The following is an 18,163-nucleotide window of genomic DNA, read 5'->3' on the forward strand; positions in this document are numbered from 1 at the left end:
CCATCTTGAACTAAACAATGTTGTTATATATATACATAAATCATATATATTTGTAAATTATATTTAGTTAATATTAATTCTTCATAATATTAATAATTAAAATTTTTCAAAATACGTTAAAGTATCTTTATCAAATCATTTGGATTAAAAACAGTGTCTATAAGAGTCGTCTAGTGGAAATCGCTTTCTTCCGTGCAATCATAGTGAAAAAACAATAAAATTGATCCAAGCGCCATCTGGCAGAAATATACAACATTTCGTATTCGCATATCCGATCTTTCCTTTTCTTTCTAGTCGCATTTGCTAGTTATTTTCCTATGTCGATCACCTTCCTCACGGAGGGCCCTCCTGGTATCTGGGCTCCGTGGTTACCACATCATATTTTTGTATCCATGAACCATACGATGTTAACATAGAGTTTACTCATGTAGATTGATCACAATGATCAATAAAAGATTGATTTTTTCCTACGTCATGTTACTTAGAACCAATAGCAAAGGCACATCGAATAACCAATTAACAAACACAGACCACTGCTAATCTAATAAGCGTAAATCCTCACATTAATTTTTACAATTTCTTTACACGTGAAAATGTGTTAATTAAAAATTTCACAATAAGTTTAATAAATCATTATTTGCTGAATGAAATAATATTCTTCTTTTATTTAGAGATACCTTATGGTTAAGTTTAGTATGTAGCAGTCATACCATAAGCTCGACAGAGGGCGTCCAGAAAGCGTAATCGGAGTTGATCCTAACATCTCATTGGTTGACAGTTACACCAATAGGAAAAGACGCGCTGGACAAGCGCGCGTCATCTGATGAGACACGGATAATCTAAAAAGATTACAATTTCAGTGAATGAAGTAAAAAATTATAATAATTAACGATTAAAAAACTGTCTAAAATACGACAAAATTTTAATTTCGTTATAAAGTAATGTTAATTTATCTACATAATAAATTATCTCTATCTTAAGATATTTCTCCTGCTTGATTGAATTAATTTTTAATAAAAATTTAGATTCTTAATTTTTAATGTTATTTTTTTTTTATTTTTTTTATTATTATTTTTTTTGTTGTTTTTAATATAAATATACAAAATATTTCGTTACAAACATGCAGAGAATAATATACATACTAAAATATTATACTAGATTAAAACAAAACGGTAAACAATATCACAAGCTATATACAAACTTTTATGCGAATAGTTGTTTAAACTTATAGAGCAACGCAAGAAAATTTGATTTCTTCTAATATAATTGATCAAACATGAATACTGTAACTTACTTTGCTGAAACTTAAACATCTTTATTTATTATTAAAACTTAACATATTAAACGCTACGTCAGTCACCAGTGACTGGCAGTACAATTTATATTCTAGCCACGTCCATCACCAATAACTACTAACATTCTTGTATATTTCTCTGACTGATGTATAATATATTATCGTGACATGAACAGAAATTTAAACAAAACAAAAAAAAAGAAAAGAGATTCGATGCTTAACACGTGTTAATAATATTTGTTATCAAACATTGTAAATAAAAAGAGTAAAAAAAAGGAAGAGAAAATTTAATAAAAAAAAAAAACAAAAAAAGGAACATAGTTATATTTATGAAATGTAATTCTTAGATCTAAACGATATTCACTAGAGTTAAGCATTATATACATATCACATTTATACTAGGATTTACATATCTTCAATGCTATATTAAAAGTGGAATTCCCAACATAGACACAGATATGTACATATGCCTCATACTTTAATGCAAATGTATTATTTGTAATATATATATATATATATATGATAAGTCAAAAATGCACCTTGATTTATATATTTCGATATCATATGTAAAAAAAAAAAAAAAGAGAGAGAGAGAAACAATTTCTATGGAAATACTATATATAAACGATATAAAATAAAAAATATAGTATTTATAAATTATCTACCAAATGTAACAGGTTTTAGGTTAATAATACGTGGGAATTAAATTAACAATTGTGTTACTATTTTGTAACAAACATATATCAAATATAAACTAAACTTCTTATATTAAATGATTTCGATTATATTGCCGTATATAACCTTTTCAAATATATCTTGACACCATCATCATATCTTGATAATACTAATTAGATAGTTTTAAAATGTTCAGCATAAAGCTATATTAGTCTTATTATTATCATTATCATCTCAAAACTTATATGAATTTTTCTTGATAATGTTGTAACGACGAATCTAATAAAGTTATCAATTTAACATTATGAAATTAATTGTTTTGTTTTTTTCTTTTTTTTTTTTCAATTATATATTATAATTATATGTTGTGCAGAAAAATTGGCTTATAAACATGATCAATTATTCTACACTAAATGTAATTTTAATGTACATTAACCAACACCTTGTAAATAAACTTTTGTATTGATTAATGTTTTAAAATATTATTTAATGTTATTAAGATATTACTAGAAATAATTGACCTAAGTTTAATTCTCAATTATTTCATCAATGACGTTAATTTTGAAAGTAATAATGAAAGTAATAATTTGTATCACTGTTAGAGAATAGGATTAATTGTATACAGTTTACGTTTATGAATACTGTTAATAATATTAATAATAATAATAATAATGTATCAAAAATTAACACTTAAGTTGCATATTGTATTATAGATTCGTTTATAACAAAGACTCGTCGTCCTTTATGCTTGTGCATTTATCTTAAAATCAATAATTTCTTTTAATAAAATACTGTTAACATTAATTTATGTTTATAGAAAGTTAAGAGAGCAAATACATTATTAATTGCCTACAAAAGGCTGCGTGTTTTTTTACTAGAAAAATTGAAAACAAAAATGCCTTACATGAAAAAATATAGGTCGTCCATCCTTAGAATATTGCCACTAAAAAAATTTGGACTCTTCTGTTATAATTAATTAATTAATCTGAAATAAAATTATGAATTTTAGATTACTTACTAAGCTAATATATTAATATAATAATGATTTACAATAAATACCTTTTTTTTTATTTCTTTTACATTATATCTCTTCATTTATAATCTATACATAATCAGATCTATCTATATCAGTCTTATTGCTATTAATTTCAATATGTAAATCGTCTAAGGTGGTATCAACTTTCTCACTTTCTCCAAATATAGATCCTTCATCTGACAATTCTGGGTCTTTATTTATTATTTTATGTTTCTTACGATCTCGTTCTTTCTTATGAGATTTTTTAATTGAAGTTGTTTGCAACAATCTCATATAATTTTTTACCATTAAACAGTTTGGCGGAGTCTTATTAGATGAGGTAGTATCATTTGTTAGGATATTTTCTCTATCATTAACATTAACATCTTGACTGATAGTTGGAGAATCTTTATAAATTGTAACAGTTGAATTTTGCGCATAGTTGTTACTACCTTCGTTCAACATATTTGTTGAACAAGTATTATCAGCTAAACTTGATTTATTATCATTTGGTTTAGAAATTATTGTTGAATTTCTATGATCATTCTGCAAATAGTTGTAATCATTTTTCTTTAAAAATAATTTTTCTTGTTCTAAAATAAGACTTCTATGTAATCCATTTCCACGTTTATCCTTTTTATGAGATTTTTTAATGGAATTAATGTTAGGAAGTAATTCTATTGTAGACATATTTTGAGGTGTTGATCTTCCATTCTGATCTTGCGTATCAGGTTGCTGCTGTTGTTCTTCTTCTTCAATTGAATTATTTTTCCCATTACTTGAATTCTTATCGTCATTAATTGTTTTTAACAGATCAGTATTTTGCCTTGATAATACCGTACAACCAAGATATCTTTGAATGGGGGTTAAACATCTAGATGCATCGATATTTACAATCTCTTCTTCAAATGAATCATTTGTATTTGACTGTACTTTATGTAAACAATCAGATTTCACATCAGTTTGTAATAATGCTCTTCTTTTTTTAATAGGTGTAGAAATTTTAAATTCCTCCATATTTCTACCCTCACTTTGTGTTAATTTAGAATTGCACGGTAAATGTAATAAATCATCATCATCATCATCATCATTATTATCATCATCGTCGTCGTCGTCGTCATTGTCATCGTCATTGTCATCGTCATTTGGTAAACAGGATAATATTTTTCTTTTACTTGGAGACACCTTAAAGTCAAGTTTGATATTATCTATATGTAAATTAGACATAGCGCCATCATTTTCATGAAATTTATTTTTGATTTTTCGTTGATCCTTCTTGATTACGTCATTGTGCAATTCATGTTGCACATTATTATAATCCGCATCTTTATTTAACAATTGTTGACGTCGTATAAATTGTGAAACGATTTTATTATGTTTGTCTTTTTTGTGTGATTTTTTAACCGAAGTAAAATTTGACAATAACAATCTGCTAGAATTAACATTTTCAGGTGTACTAGCACGAACAACAATGTCTATATTAACACAGTTCTCATTTGTTGGAATATTATTATCATCATCATCATCATGATCATCTTTTGATACTTCAAAATGCTTATTTTTAACAGTATCCAATTTTGCTTCCTTAAGTTTATGTTCAAGATTTCTAGGTAAAAAAAGTTTCTTCCTTTTTTCTTCCTTAATCTTTTTATGAGACTTTTTAATTGACTCAGTTTGAATTTGTTGTAAGAAATCTATTTGATTTTCTGGAGTTATTACTCTTACTGGAGATACAGAATTAGTTTCACATGTTAGTGGTGTTACTGATCTATTTATCTTATTGGCATTACTAGTACTTGGTAAGGGATTTTGAGAAACTGTGCTACATACTTCTTCCTCAACACTAGAACTAGATTTTGTATCAATACCAGTAATAATATCAAGACTTTGATTATTTATTGTTTCATTTGAACTATTTATTAATTCACAACAACCAATACTATTTGCTGATATATTGTTACTGTTTGAATCATAATCTATGATATCATCACTTTTATTAAGATTAATTTCGGTATGGCATGTATTATTTTTTCTGTTTATATTTCCTTGTCCTATGGAATATTCAAAAATAGATCCTGAGTCAGAAAGTTCATCTCCAGAAAGTAACATTGCAATTTTTTTCCTACTTTTATCTTTTTTATGAGATTGTTCAATAGAATTTGTATCACAGACAGATACAATATTTTGTTCAACCATAGGTGGACTTAAGGGTCTTTTTTCTCTTCGCAAATCATCAAATTGTTCAACAACCATGAAAGGATCTGTTAATTTGTCTAGTACATTTGCATGTTTTATAGATAAATTATCCATTTGTCGTAGTGATCTTTCCTATATAAGAAGAAATAAAACAATATTTGTATATAATAAAATAATAAAATGCATAATTTTATTAAACAATGAGTTAGAGTAGAATTTTATTCTTACCTTTTTATGACTCTTCTTTATGGCACTCATACTTTCAGGAATAATAGGAATTGTATTTTCAGGTGTATGCGGTCTTTCATCATCTTCGTTAGAAAAATCTGCATACAAATTTCTCGGTGTGCTAATATTGCAACGAGTATTAAAATTTAATGCTTTTCTATTTTGATTAAAAGAATGCGAGGGTGAACAATTCATTTGTACAATGTCATCAATCTTTTCCTTAAGACTCAAACGTAAAGATGGAGATGATATATCCATACTCTGAGATGAAACATACATCCTTTTTTTCGGTGTAATATAATCCAATATCTTTTTAGCTTTTTTATTTCGTTGAGATGGAGTTTGATTTTGATTTTCGTCCGTAGAATCAAATGATGTAAGAAGTATACTGCTTGTACTAGAATTACTTGGACTTGTGTCAAAATTCAACGTTTTATTAATTTTAGGTGAAGACGTGGCCAAATTGAAACTCATATTGTCTCTTGAACTTTTAAGATTAGAAAATTTCTTTGGACTTGGTGATAAGTTAAAATTTAATGTCTTTTTGATTTTTTTTCGTTGACTGTAAAATGGACCGCAATTAAAATTAAGTGCTCTCATTATTTTAGCTGATCTTGTTAAATGCTTTTCGTTATCCACATTGCTACTTCCTGAACTAGAATTAGGAGATTTAAATAAACGATCATTCTTATTATTGTCAAAGCTTAATGATCTGCTCATTCTATAACAAAGGAAACCTCTATTTCTTAATGATTTAAATAATCTTGGTGATGTATATGACCGTCTGAGAAATAATCTATTGTCATTAAGTGGACTCAAATCTGTTAGAAATGTTTGTTCTTTTCTTTCATTACTCAAACTATGTTCTTCTGTAGCATCATCTTCTTTTGCTGTTGTTATATTTATCATTTGATTATTAAACATAATCTTAATTCCTTTTTTCTTTTTTTTTTAAGCAAAAGTATAATACGTGCACGAATACACGTTTATAATAAAGCTTCTTTTTTCTTGATCAAACTTTGAACATTTAGTTTATAAAAATAATTATTAATAACTGTGAAACAAACATAATACTAAACTTCAATAAACCAAGTAATAAAATTCTAATAAACAATGTTTACTTTTAAACATAACTGTGGATTTTTTTTTTTTTTTTTTTTTTAGAATATAATTTGATTTCAGCAAGATACCTGCAATGAAAAAAAAAACTAAATAAAAATAAAAAAACCATTAAACAAAGGTTATTAATATAATAATTTGTCGTAGTTTTAAAAGCTTATTAGTAAAAATAATACAATCGCACGATTTTTCTTCGAATATAAATGAATTTAAAATTGAATATAATAAAACTACACGTAGGATGCAGTATCTTTTTTAAAATATTGAAAGTTTCCATTCTCATCATGCAGAAACGCAGAAGAAGCATCGACAAAGCGTGGTAATTATGACGCTTCCATTTAAAAGTACATAGGACGACTTTATGTCAAACAACGGTATATATCTTATACAAGTAAAATATAAGAAAAATCGTGTTCGTCATGAAATATTAATATTGATTAAAGTATAAACGAAAATAGACGCAAAAAAAGAAGCATGTAAAGAAGTTTGTACAAGTAGAAAGTTGTAAACGTTTTACTTACTATTCTAAATATGTATGGGGGGACGCCAGAACAAGGTTATCCAGTATTAATGTCGTGCTTGAAAAAAAAAAATTCTCTTCTCTTCTTTCCTTTCTTCGTTTTTTCTTATCGATACTACCGATTGTACTATGAAATATAATATGAATAATATCCAAACACTATTGCACGACCGTAACTCACATTACATACTTTTTTATGACTACGACACGTAGCTTGTAGTTCTTTGGCGTGGGTTATAGGTGGTGCTATACGCACGAAATTTAAAGGAACAACAGGTTGCCAGAAAAATGGCGGTCCTAAAGAATGTTCAATTTTTCTGCCCAATTATGGCCCGATCATCGAATTAATACAAATTTTATCTAATATTTATTTTTCACTTTATTTTCATATAACTTCCTATTTTTTTCCCCATTTTCTTCTTTATAAGTTGATTATGATTATTAATTTGTCCTATTCAAATCACGATGAGGATTGATATATAAATGAATATATATATATATATATATATATATATATATATATATATATATATAGTAATAAAATTATAATCTAAAAATATGTCAATCTTTGGAGAGCAAAAAAACAAGCACAATTTTTACAAATTATTTACATTAAAAAAATTGTTATAATATTCAGAATAAAATATTACGTAAATAATTATTGTACATTTTTTTTTTATCATATTTATATACAATAAAGGAAATAATAGTGACTTCTTAAATTAATGATGGCATTAAATATTGAGTCCTTATTGTTTTGTATAAAAACTTTAGGTGTAAAGAATTTTCTATTTACATTTATATCTTACCTATATATATATATCAAACATTTTTGTTCTTGTATACAAAAGTACTTTAAGTAGCTTGGTATAACACAACAATATTGTTATACATTATTCAGATATGCCTTATATGAAAACTAACAATGTATTCAGAATTAGTACGTTGAACTGATATAGCAAATGGATCTGTTGGATGAAAAATAAATGCTACTAATCTTCTTGCTGCAGTTGGTGCTGTGCGACCAAACATTCCTGCATACATTTTGAATTTCAAAAGACCCGAATCACGAGCATAAAACCTATAATAAATAAGAAATCGCATATTAATTTACATTGCCTTAATTATAATTAAGGCAATGTAAGATAAATTGAAATAAATAATGTACCGAATAGGATGTTCTCCGGAAGCTTTGGGTCGTTCCATCATAGATACCCATTTGTCATCGTAACAGAACAAAGATAAATCAAGGTATGGAGAACTTGAATAAGACTGAGCGCAAATTGGTAATTGTGCAAGTAACCTTTTCGTAGCTTCTGTAATTCCACCATACCTGGCACTTACTATTGTCTGTTTGAACCTCTGTTGCATTAATCTACAACATTCAATTAATTACTAGTATACATATTTTACATACTCAAGTAATTTTTATATGCCTTTTTTTTTTTTTTGTAGAAGAAAATGTGATACCGAGCATAAATATTATTTGACGGAGAACACATGTATTGGCAATCTGTACTCATTCTAGCATTTCTAAAAAAATCACTGAAGTTTTCAAATTGGGTCAGCAATTGAGTAGATGCATTATCATATACAGCCAAAATTTTAGCAGTTTCCATATTATATACAACAAGGAGAGCTGGTTGTGCATTTGGTTCATTTGCCTGAAGAGTTGCAACTTCTTCACTAGCAAATCTTATAAGTATATGATTTGCATCCAATAATTGCATTTTCCACATTCTTAATGCATTCAACTGAAATATTAGTAAAAATAAAATATAATAATAAATATATATTATTTATAATATTAATTACATATTATGATATAACATACCTGATCAAAATATTGATAAAATCGTCTTAATTCATATGGGTTATTAGTTGTAGCACTTATATATTCTGCCCTTTTATATAAAAATACTAACAATTTGTGTTTAAGGCTGTTTATTCTAGTATCCCTAAATGATCTATAATTTACACCACGCCATGCACCAAATGAAAATAAATAAGTTTCATCTCCCATACAAAATCTTCCTATTAATTTAATATAAATAAACATTCCATTAAGAATTTTAAATACATGTATTGTTTGGTGTTGCACAGATAACACAGCCAGAACATCTTTGTATAAATAAAGACCTAAAATGTAATATAAAATAATTATTTCATATATTTCTATAATATAATAATTTTATACAATTCATTATCCGAACACAAGCATCAATTTGTTTTTCTCAATTTATTCAGATAATCGACACTCTAATGTATATAATTACCTTGATTATGAGATAAATATATTTTATCAAATTTGAAATGTCTAGTATGACATAATTTTCCATCTCGTATGTCTACTAGATGCAAAGTATAATCCTCAAGTGGAGATCTCGGATTAGGTGTTAATGCTTCATTATTTGAATAGATCTAGAATAATTTCATAAAACAAAAAGTAAAGAAAATTCATAATTCATATGCATTATAAATATTTGTTTACATACTTGATAAAAAATGAGGCCTGAGTTCATCAGGAATATGTGCTGCAGAACCCACAATAACATAACGACAATCATCCGTAAATAAACTACATTCTCTGTTTAATTGCTGGTTGCATTGAACTACATTAATCGTCCATTTAGCCTATAATTATTTAAAAGAGTATTTAGATTGATATGTATATATATATATATATCAAATTTAAGATACATAATTAATAGATAAATACCTTGAAAAATCGATTGAAAACATTGGATCTTATATTAATGTTAACATCATTATTTTTATGTCCTATATATTCTCCTTTAATATCAGCTAAAAGATCTGCTGCTGCAGATGCTCCGCGATATTCATAAACTTCTATAGACGTTTGATCTGCACTAAAAGCTATCAAATATTTTCCATCTGGACTGAATTTTCTGAGAAAACATGGTGGCTTTTCCACATTCATAATTGTAAAATTTGGAAATACATTTTGATAAAATTGTCTAGCATTATGAACATGAGTTCCAGGATATGGACAACCAAATGTTTCTCTTCTTCTAAGTCGTACAACAATATTTTGTGGTCCAAATTTGCGAGGTTTAATGGGAAAAGGTTCTGTCACAAATTCGATTTTACCATTTTCTTCGGCCATTCTATATAATTCCAAAAAGTATACATAACATGGAAATATGAGAAATCAAAATACGTTTGTTTACATCAAAAGTTTGCAACATGTATATATAAATGTACGTATATAAGTTCCAATTAATGATAAAAGTCAATTATTCAAAATTTTAATAAATTTTCATTACTTTTTTCTTATTAATACGTAATAAGAAAATACGTCATATTACTAACGCATTTAGAGATTAGTATTTTTCAAATAAAATTTCTAATGTTCGTTGAATAACAATGTAACATTCACTTATTTTTATTAACATTATTAATTATTATTTTTTTTTGTTTTTCAAGATATTAACCACTTATCATATTTATATTTTGGCTTTACAAAACAACGATATTTTTCATGTAACCTAACCTATACTAAAATTCTTATTATACTTGAGTGTATAGTTTTAGAACTAGCTATCACCATATTAGTAAATAACTATAGTTCATTCTTTAGGACTACGAAAAATTTGACCAGTCACTCGAACAAACAAGAAAGAATTAAATTCTACATCAGGAAAGAAAATGTTAAACAAAATTTTCAAATAATCGGCGAACAAGTTCTTCCAGTGGGAAAGATTTTGTTTTCTATTAAATATTTTTTCATTAATTTTAAAAATGAATATGTATAGATAAGGAAAAAACAATTAGTAATATCTAAATGTTTACATTTTATTTTGGGAAGTACATATATGAAAACTAATATCAATTAATGGATAATCTTTTATAGATAAATATTTATATGTATATATAATTTTTTAATATAATTATACACACACATATAATGAACTATAAATATGTATGAAATATAATAAAATATACATGAGTAATAAATTTGACAATGTTTCAACGAGTTTACTGTAGAGTGTGCTAATGCATCAATAAAAATAAATTATCTTATCATTAATTCATTTTAGAAGTGTCATTAATAAATTAATATCATTTATTGCTAAAAAAAAAAAAAAAACATGGCAACACGATTAACATCTTTGCCTTTAGTATCTAAAATCACAAATAAGATTATTCGGATTCTTGGATGTAATCCTGGTCCTATGACTCTTCAAGGCACAAATACATATCTTATTGGTTCAGGAACAAGGTGAACAGAATAAGAATTTTTAAAAAAGAAAATATATGAACACATTACTAGTTAAGGATATATTTGTTATCTTAAATAGATATGAAATTCTCTGAGGTATATAAAAATTGCATTGCTATATTTGAAGTATTTAATTATAGGCGTGCATTAATTGACACAGGAGATGCAGAAACATCAGCTGAGTATATCAAATTATTAAAAAATGTACTCACAGAAGAAAATGCAACAATAGAGCATGTAATAGTTACACATTGGCATCATGATCACATTGGTGGTGTAAATTCTGTTAAAGAATTATTAACAACATCAAATTCTAATGGTGATCCACCAACAATATGGAAACTACCTACGTATGAAAATCATCAAGAAATATCAGATCTTACTAAGCAATGTAACTCTTTAAAAGATGAACAAATAATTGAAGTAGAAGGAGCAAAAATACAAGTAAAACATACACCTGGTCATACAACAGATCATGCATGTTTATTATTAAAAGATGAACAAAGTTTATTTAGCGGTGATTGCATCTTGGGCGAAGGTACTGCTGTATTTGAAGATTTGTATGATTATATGATTTCTTTGGACAAAATTTTGAATATGAAACCATCTGTAATTTATCCTGGTCATGGCCCTGTAATAGAAGATCCTATTCCACGAATTCAATATTATATTCAACATCGACAACAAAGAGAGAAACAAATTTTAAATGCTTTAAAAGAAAATAGCAATTCTAGCTTTATGTCAGAAATGGATATTGTAGAAATCATATATAAGGTAATAAAGTAGTAATAACGTAATCTCTATAATTATGAGTTTACTCTTAATTATACACTGTATGTGTATTTTTAGGATACTCCAAAGAATCTATGGCCTGCAGCAGCTCATAATGTGATGCATCATTTACAAAAATTACTTAAAGAAACAAAAGTAATAGGCAAAGAGGGTGAATGGAAAATCTCAGAAAACATAGTTTGATACATAATAACACAAGCATTTAATCATAAATATTGTAAATAATGTATTACCTATAATATAAAATTTGTATATATTAAGAAGACTCTATCGAGCAATGCTGTGAAACATTTATTCAACTTATAGAAGTAACAATAATACAACATACTCATGGGCATTCTTTCAGATGGCAAATTCTTAACACTTGATGTGCGTACACAGTGTACAGTATATATTACAAATAAGTTTCAGTGACAAAGTACATAGCACATAGTACAATGATTTCTTATTTTTGTTGTTGTTGTTGTTATAGTTTTACCATTTGGCTATTTCGCGAGTAAGATGCATCGAGCATCTCAATCGTGAATGCACATGCGTGACCATGAAAATTACATCGGCACATTTAGATGATTGATAATATAAAATATATGTTCTGCTACAAAGATATATCACGACAATAAATGTTTCAATATTTTCCTTATAAAATTCGCATTTATAATATATTAGATAATCTTGGCGAGTATTCGTACTCATAGTACTTATAGCACCCCTTATGAAGAACAAAAGGGAATATATCCCAATATAATTCGATGTTACGCATGCATTTATGTTCATGTCATCATCAACATACGTACATATAAGTGCACATGTGTGTACATGTATATATATATATATAGATTTCGTTAAATCTTCAATAATTTCACTTAACTTCATAATCTGGCCATCCATTCGTTTCTTTGGGTAAATGTAAAAAATATATATATATATATATTTTACATACAAATATATTTATATATATATATATGTATGTGTGTATATATTTCTTCTTTTGTATCTATAACGATATATATATATACATATTACGTGGTAAACTTAATTAGTTCCTGTTGCTTGTTATCATAGAGTACTAGTTTTAAACTAACAAGTTTCAACGATAAAGTCACATATCTTGTAGTTTAGAAATTGCTGAAATGAATTCAGTCTTCATAAATTACATTTCTCTATGTTAAAGAAATTTATCAATCGGTTGAAAATGAATCGTGATATATAGCTATTTTTCTGAATTATTTCAACTTGAAAAAAACTCCAGCTGAAATGCACCATCACCACTCATTATTCCAAATGTATGGTAAAAAATTTGATTGAAAAGAACACGTAACATTTGATTTTAACGCTGTTGAGACTGTGATTTTAACGTGAAAGATGAAGAATGTCCTGAACAACTAACAAAATTTGAAGATGATGATCTACAAAAATTGCGTATCGTTGATAATCCAGCTCAAATATTTTGACAGTTGTTGAAAATATGAAATGTTATTCTAGTGGCCGTTTCACAAATGCTTTTATATCATCAAGAAATAGAATCAATTTTAAAAATGAAGAAGCGACAGGAATTCTTCAGTTAACCACCTAATAACTTATATGAGCTATTATTAGCTATTATTAGCTATTTATCTTCATACTGACATATATAATATATAATCTCTCTCCGTCATTTTATTCATCTAAAAATCATCAATAAAATAGTCAACATGATCACATTATTATTATTATATCATCAGTACTAATTAACAACAAAATATTAATTATTAATCAACGTGTAACGTAAAAAATATATATTATACTTAATATATAATTGTGGAACGAAATAGATAACAAATGATTCATTTTTTATCATGAAATCAAGTCAGAAGAGAGGAAAAAGTAGAATCAAATGATTTCACGGAAACATATTCTAAAGTATATGTATAATGATCTTAAATCGGCTGCACTCAATTCTATGACTGTGGATAGAGATTTCATTTTGAGTGGGGTCAGTATACGCGATTGATTATATATTATATTATATAATTACGACAATTTTTCTTTCTTTCTTTTGTACCATCTCAGTGAAAGAAAGATCAATTCGAGATATTTAGTATGAATAAAGGCACCTGGATACGTGAACATAGATATAGATAAATTAATCAATTATCACATTTGACAATTCGTAAAAAAAAATATAACGAAACCTTAATTGTCGCGCATTATGCGCCCGTCTCACTTAACTCATGCATGCACATTTCGATTGTTCCGGATTTTCAACGGATTGCATCCATACTAATTAATAATAATAATAATAATAATAATTATAGTAATAATAATAATAATAATAATAATAATAATAATTACTCTAACACAATAAGTAATAATAATTATTAATAATAATTATTAATAATAATTATTATCAATTTATAATTAATAATATTTAATAATTAATAATAATTACAATTAGTAATAATTATAATAATAATAAAATCGGACTTAATTCTTATCACACGCAAACTCGTAAATGATATCGTGGCACAAAAATCGCTCATACTGCATTAAAATTAAACGATTTTGACGAACGTCTTGACGAGTCTTCACGAGTCTTCACGATGTATTTATTAAACAGATCGAATATACTCTTCGTATATGATAAAAAAAGTGGCAGTACTAAATTAAAAAGCCACCCTGAGAATCGAAACAGCTATGGTTAATATAATTGAAGAGTTCGTGTTCTGATATGAGTTCCTGAGGTAGCATGTTTCCCACATCTTCAGGCTTTCTCACGGAAGAACCAGCAGCATTTGTTGCTGTGTTTGGTATGGATGCATTGACGTTCTGTCTGTTGGGAGTAACAGGTAATGCAACGGGTGGCGATTTGCTAGCGACTTGCTCAACTATATTATTTTGCCCAGAAGGTGACTTTGGTAAAATCACTTCCATAGCACTGTTCATTAGTTGAGCGCTTTGAGTCGCTACGCTGTTTAGTATATTTTTTGTAGCAATGATTGCATGCGCCGTAGTCGTTGTGATTGGTCGATTGTTGATAATATCTTTCGTAGCATTTGTAATAACGCTGTTAATAGCTTGTTCGGCTGCAGTTGTTAGTCTCTGTTGCGAAGGTTCTTGAGCAGCACCGCTAGCCAAAGCTGAACTTGCTTCTGCCACAAATCCTGCTGGTTGATTCAACATTGATCCAATGTCTTGTTGAACAGCTTGCTGCATAGCTTGTGCCGCTTGAGCCTGTTGTACTGCCTGTTGAACAGCTTGCACTTGTTGAACTACTTCTTGAGTTGCTTGTTGTACAGCTTGTTGTACAACTTCCTGTGTAGCTTGCTGTACAGCTTGTTGAACCGCGGGTACAGCTTGTACTTGTTGTACAGCTTGAACTTGCTGTACTGCTTGTTGAACGACTTGTGCGTGTTGTACAACTTGTTGAACTACTTGTTGTTGAGCTTGTTGCACGGCTTGTACTGCTTGTTGTTGCACTTGAGCTACCACTTGTTCTACTTGTTGTTGTGCCTGTGCAACGACTTGTTCGACCTGTTGCTGTTGTATCACCACAACCTCCTGTTGAGTTAAAGCTTGCATCTGCTGAATATGATCGGCCGTCGTAGCTATTGTTTCATTTGTAACTTGTAGCGTGTTATGAGACGTTGAATTAGGCGTTCCATTTGCGGTTACTGACGATTCTTGTATCGTAACGGGTGGCAAAAGTGCAGCGTTAATTGTTGTGAGTAAGCTCTCATTAGATGGCGACTCTTGAACTGACGCGGAAGACGAGACAGCATTTGCACCCGATTGTACTGACTGCGGAACTGATTGTGGCATCAGAGCTTCGAGCAGCATTGTCTTTACTGGGATTGGTGGACTTGTTCTATTTCCTTGCTGAGGACTGGAAATGGTATCATCGACGTGATTCATCATATTTGTAGAATTTGGATTTACTGATTGCAAAGGCGAAACAATTTGATGAGATTCTGCAGCAGAATTCACTAGCACGTCCAATTTCACAGCTGCAGCTTGCGCGGAAGGTACTAAAAGACCAGTTGGAGATTGTTGAGTCGTTTGTCGATTGGTTGTTATTATGGAGGCTCGTTGCTGCATGGCATCTACAAAGTTACTTTCAGCATTTTCTTGCTCTTTTACTGTAGATACGGTAGATTCGATATGATTCAAATATTCTTCTACACTATGACCACTTTGAGCTGGCAATGGCTGTCCTACAGAAGAAGAAGCGAAGCTAGATAATGCGTTGTAATCGGATTGATGATGCTTCATACGGAGATCGACAACACCGGCACCCTGAAGACTGCCATTGGAAGTGTTTTCTGCTGGCAATATCGAATTAGTATCTTTGTTGATATGATGTGGACTGAGAACTTTGACTTGAGATGATTCATGTATACCTCCGAATGTATTCTGATGAGATGACACCATAGATAGAGGATGTTGATTACGCATTAAATCCACGACACCAAGAAGACTAACAGCTTCTTGTACTGGAGAACCATTCGTTGGTACGGCTACTGATCTGATTATGCTGGATTGTGTGGCTTCTCTGGAATTCTCGTTAACAAGTTGTTGTAAAGGACTTGTTCCTGTTGGACCATTCGCCGTAGGTGTTGGTATACTTTGCATACTATTATCACTAAGCATGCTATTCTCGCTGTTCTCATCCAGTACTTCTGTTTTTAAATTGTCCGGAAGAATTAGCTGCAGATTAGAAGAGGAGCGTCGATTTAAAAGAGGATTCGCTATTAAGGATGGAGGTGGCATCATTACATCAGCTGAGGAATTCTGACAGTTTGATGATTGAGAGGCCCACATCATTACTGGAGTTACTTGAGACGACGTAGCTGCTGGAGGAGGACTTGGGTCACTTTTAAGGGCTTCTGGCGATTGAGTCGGTGCTTGTTGAGACTGCATGGTTGTCAAGAAATTTGATGTTGCTGTGGCGGCAGGAGGTACCAAAGCTGAAAAATATGAAATATTTTTTGTAATTTAGAAAATTATTAAATAATATTATTTGACTTTGATTACTCACTGTTGGCGGGGACACCGGTTGTCAAGGTTACTGCTGAAGGAGATGTTGAAAGAGAAGCAGTCTCACCATTTGTTGTAGCGAGTGGTGGCGTAATAGATTCGACTTTACTCATTGATTGTTCAGAAGAAGTGGATGCAGCCGTGTAAAAAAATGTGTGTGGTTCGCTTGTCTTTCCCGAAGACATTGCATAAAGCTTTACGCTTACAGTTTCCGAAGGAGCCAAATCTTGGCGTCTATAAGCTGGCACAACGCACACTAAATGAGTTTGCTGAAGATATTCCTTATCAGGTAAAACGGCACATTCCCAATGTGGTTCCAAATTACTTGACATATCGTTGTTATCCAATTGAAACACTATGCGAGTGTCTTTTAGAAAATTCTTTCCCAAAATAAATAATTCTAATCCTCCAGTGCAAGGGCAGGAAGTTAACGATTTTTTACAAATTTCAGGTATACCCGGTGGTTGAGCTAAAAGATCAAATCTTCTGTTAATTTTTGTTTCCGTTGCATATACAATATCATTTTAGATTTTTGGGTACTCACTGCAAACTATAGGTTGTGAACAAACTTGCAACGTTTCTGTAATACCATCCGAGTTCGTAATCGTCGTTCGGAAAACCATACGACATCTTGTAGATTTTTTCTTACTTCGTCCTTGAAGTACACTTGCTTCTTGCGGGAATCTGTGTTCTACATCGACATTACGCTCCTTTAAGATACCGACGCAATCGCAGGTGACAAGCATGTCTTTTGAGGGATCCATATCCACTTCGATTACGATCGTGCCATCGATTTTCCTTTCGATACAAGGCGTTGAATTTTTACCGCTAACTCGACAGGCTTGATAGAACATGTGTGGTGCCACTCTGCCAAGATCTGTGCCGATGAAAACTTGAAGAGTTGTCGGTTTGTCGTAACCGATCAAACGTACGATAGGAAATCCGTTTCCTGTGCGATCTTTTACTGCTCCTCTTGAACCTTCCGTTTGATAGCGCGCACGGTGTTGCTGTTCAGGCTGACAAATAATTTGTAATTGTACCTTTCCATCTATAGACATACTAGCTGTA

At 29.5% G+C, this 18,163-nt stretch overlaps 4 protein-coding genes across 8 annotated transcripts in view; 1 reads left to right on the forward strand and 3 right to left on the reverse strand.

Moving 5' to 3' along the window:
* Positions 1–35: 35 nt before the first annotated feature.
* LOC107068468 (uncharacterized) lies at positions 36–7,509 on the reverse strand. The gene is made up of 4 exons (XM_089171619.1): positions 7,049–7,509; positions 5,409–6,598; positions 3,029–5,312; positions 36–2,954 (listed from the first exon to the last, which is right to left on the reverse strand). The coding sequence occupies exons 2-3, from the start codon at positions 6,330–6,332 to the stop codon at positions 3,072–3,074; spliced, it is 3,165 nt and encodes a 1,054-aa protein (XP_089027745.1). The 5' UTR covers positions 6,333–6,598; positions 7,049–7,509; the 3' UTR covers positions 36–2,954; positions 3,029–3,071.
* Positions 7,510–7,650: 141 nt separating this feature from the next.
* Positions 7,651–10,174, reverse strand: abo (de-etiolated protein 1 abo). The gene is given in 7 exon segments (XM_089171824.1): positions 7,651–8,128; positions 8,216–8,422; positions 8,518–8,801; positions 8,882–9,186; positions 9,324–9,468; positions 9,520–9,681; positions 9,767–10,174. Coding segments are annotated over 7 exon segments (1,695 nt in total). The 3' UTR covers positions 7,651–7,944.
* On the forward strand, positions 10,150–12,347 carry LOC107068467 (endoribonuclease LACTB2). 2 transcript variants are annotated; one of them, XM_015324864.2, is made up of 3 exons: positions 10,150–10,268; positions 11,431–12,064; positions 12,140–12,347. In XM_015324864.2, coding segments are annotated over exons 1-3 (762 nt in total). In that variant the 5' UTR covers positions 10,150–10,266; the 3' UTR covers positions 12,266–12,347. The 2 variants fall into 2 exon arrangements, with proteins under 2 accessions (XP_015180350.2, XP_015180349.2); XM_015324863.2 differs by lacking the exon at positions 10,150–10,268 and adding an exon at positions 11,024–11,290.
* Positions 12,348–12,357: 10 nt separating this feature from the next.
* NFAT (nuclear factor of activated T cells 3) overlaps positions 12,358–18,163 on the reverse strand; it is a 31,774-nt gene continuing 25,968 nt past the window's right edge. For 2 of the 4 annotated variants that reach the window (XM_089171688.1, XM_015324854.2), the window contains 3 exons: positions 17,640–18,158; positions 17,097–17,564; positions 12,358–17,025 (listed from right to left, as the gene is read on the reverse strand). In XM_089171688.1, coding sequence (XP_089027814.1) covers positions 14,720–17,025; positions 17,097–17,564; positions 17,640–18,158 — 3,293 coding nt within the window. In that variant the 3' untranslated portion in view covers positions 12,358–14,719. The remainder of the gene's footprint in view (positions 17,026–17,096; positions 17,565–17,639; positions 18,159–18,163) is intronic. The other 2 variants (XM_015324859.2, XM_015324861.2) reach the window with 2 other exon arrangements.

This window comes from Polistes dominula, unplaced genomic scaffold (assembly GCF_049000335.1).
Source record: "Polistes dominula isolate Pdom_NZ unplaced genomic scaffold, Pdom_raw_medaka contig_28, whole genome shotgun sequence".
NCBI lineage: Eukaryota > Metazoa > Arthropoda > Insecta > Hymenoptera > Vespidae > Polistes > Polistes dominula.

Excerpts from the sequence above, each read along its gene's own strand:
- LOC107068468 (XM_089171619.1), bottom strand. The coding sequence starts at position 6,332 with ATGTTTAATAATCAAATGATAAATATAACAACAGCAAAAGAAGATGAT. Across the intron at positions 5,313-5,408 it reads TAAAGAAGAGTCATAAAAAG|GAAAGATCACTACGACAAAT; the intron begins GTAAGAATAAAA and ends CTTCTTATATAG.
- LOC107068467 (XM_015324863.2), top strand. The coding sequence starts at position 11,160 with ATGGCAACACGATTAACATCTTTGCCTTTAGTATCTAAAATCACAAAT. Across the intron at positions 11,291-11,430 it reads CTTATTGGTTCAGGAACAAG|GCGTGCATTAATTGACACAG; the intron begins GTGAACAGAATA and ends ATTTAATTATAG. Across the intron at positions 12,065-12,139 it reads TTGTAGAAATCATATATAAG|GATACTCCAAAGAATCTATG; the intron begins GTAATAAAGTAG and ends GTGTATTTTTAG.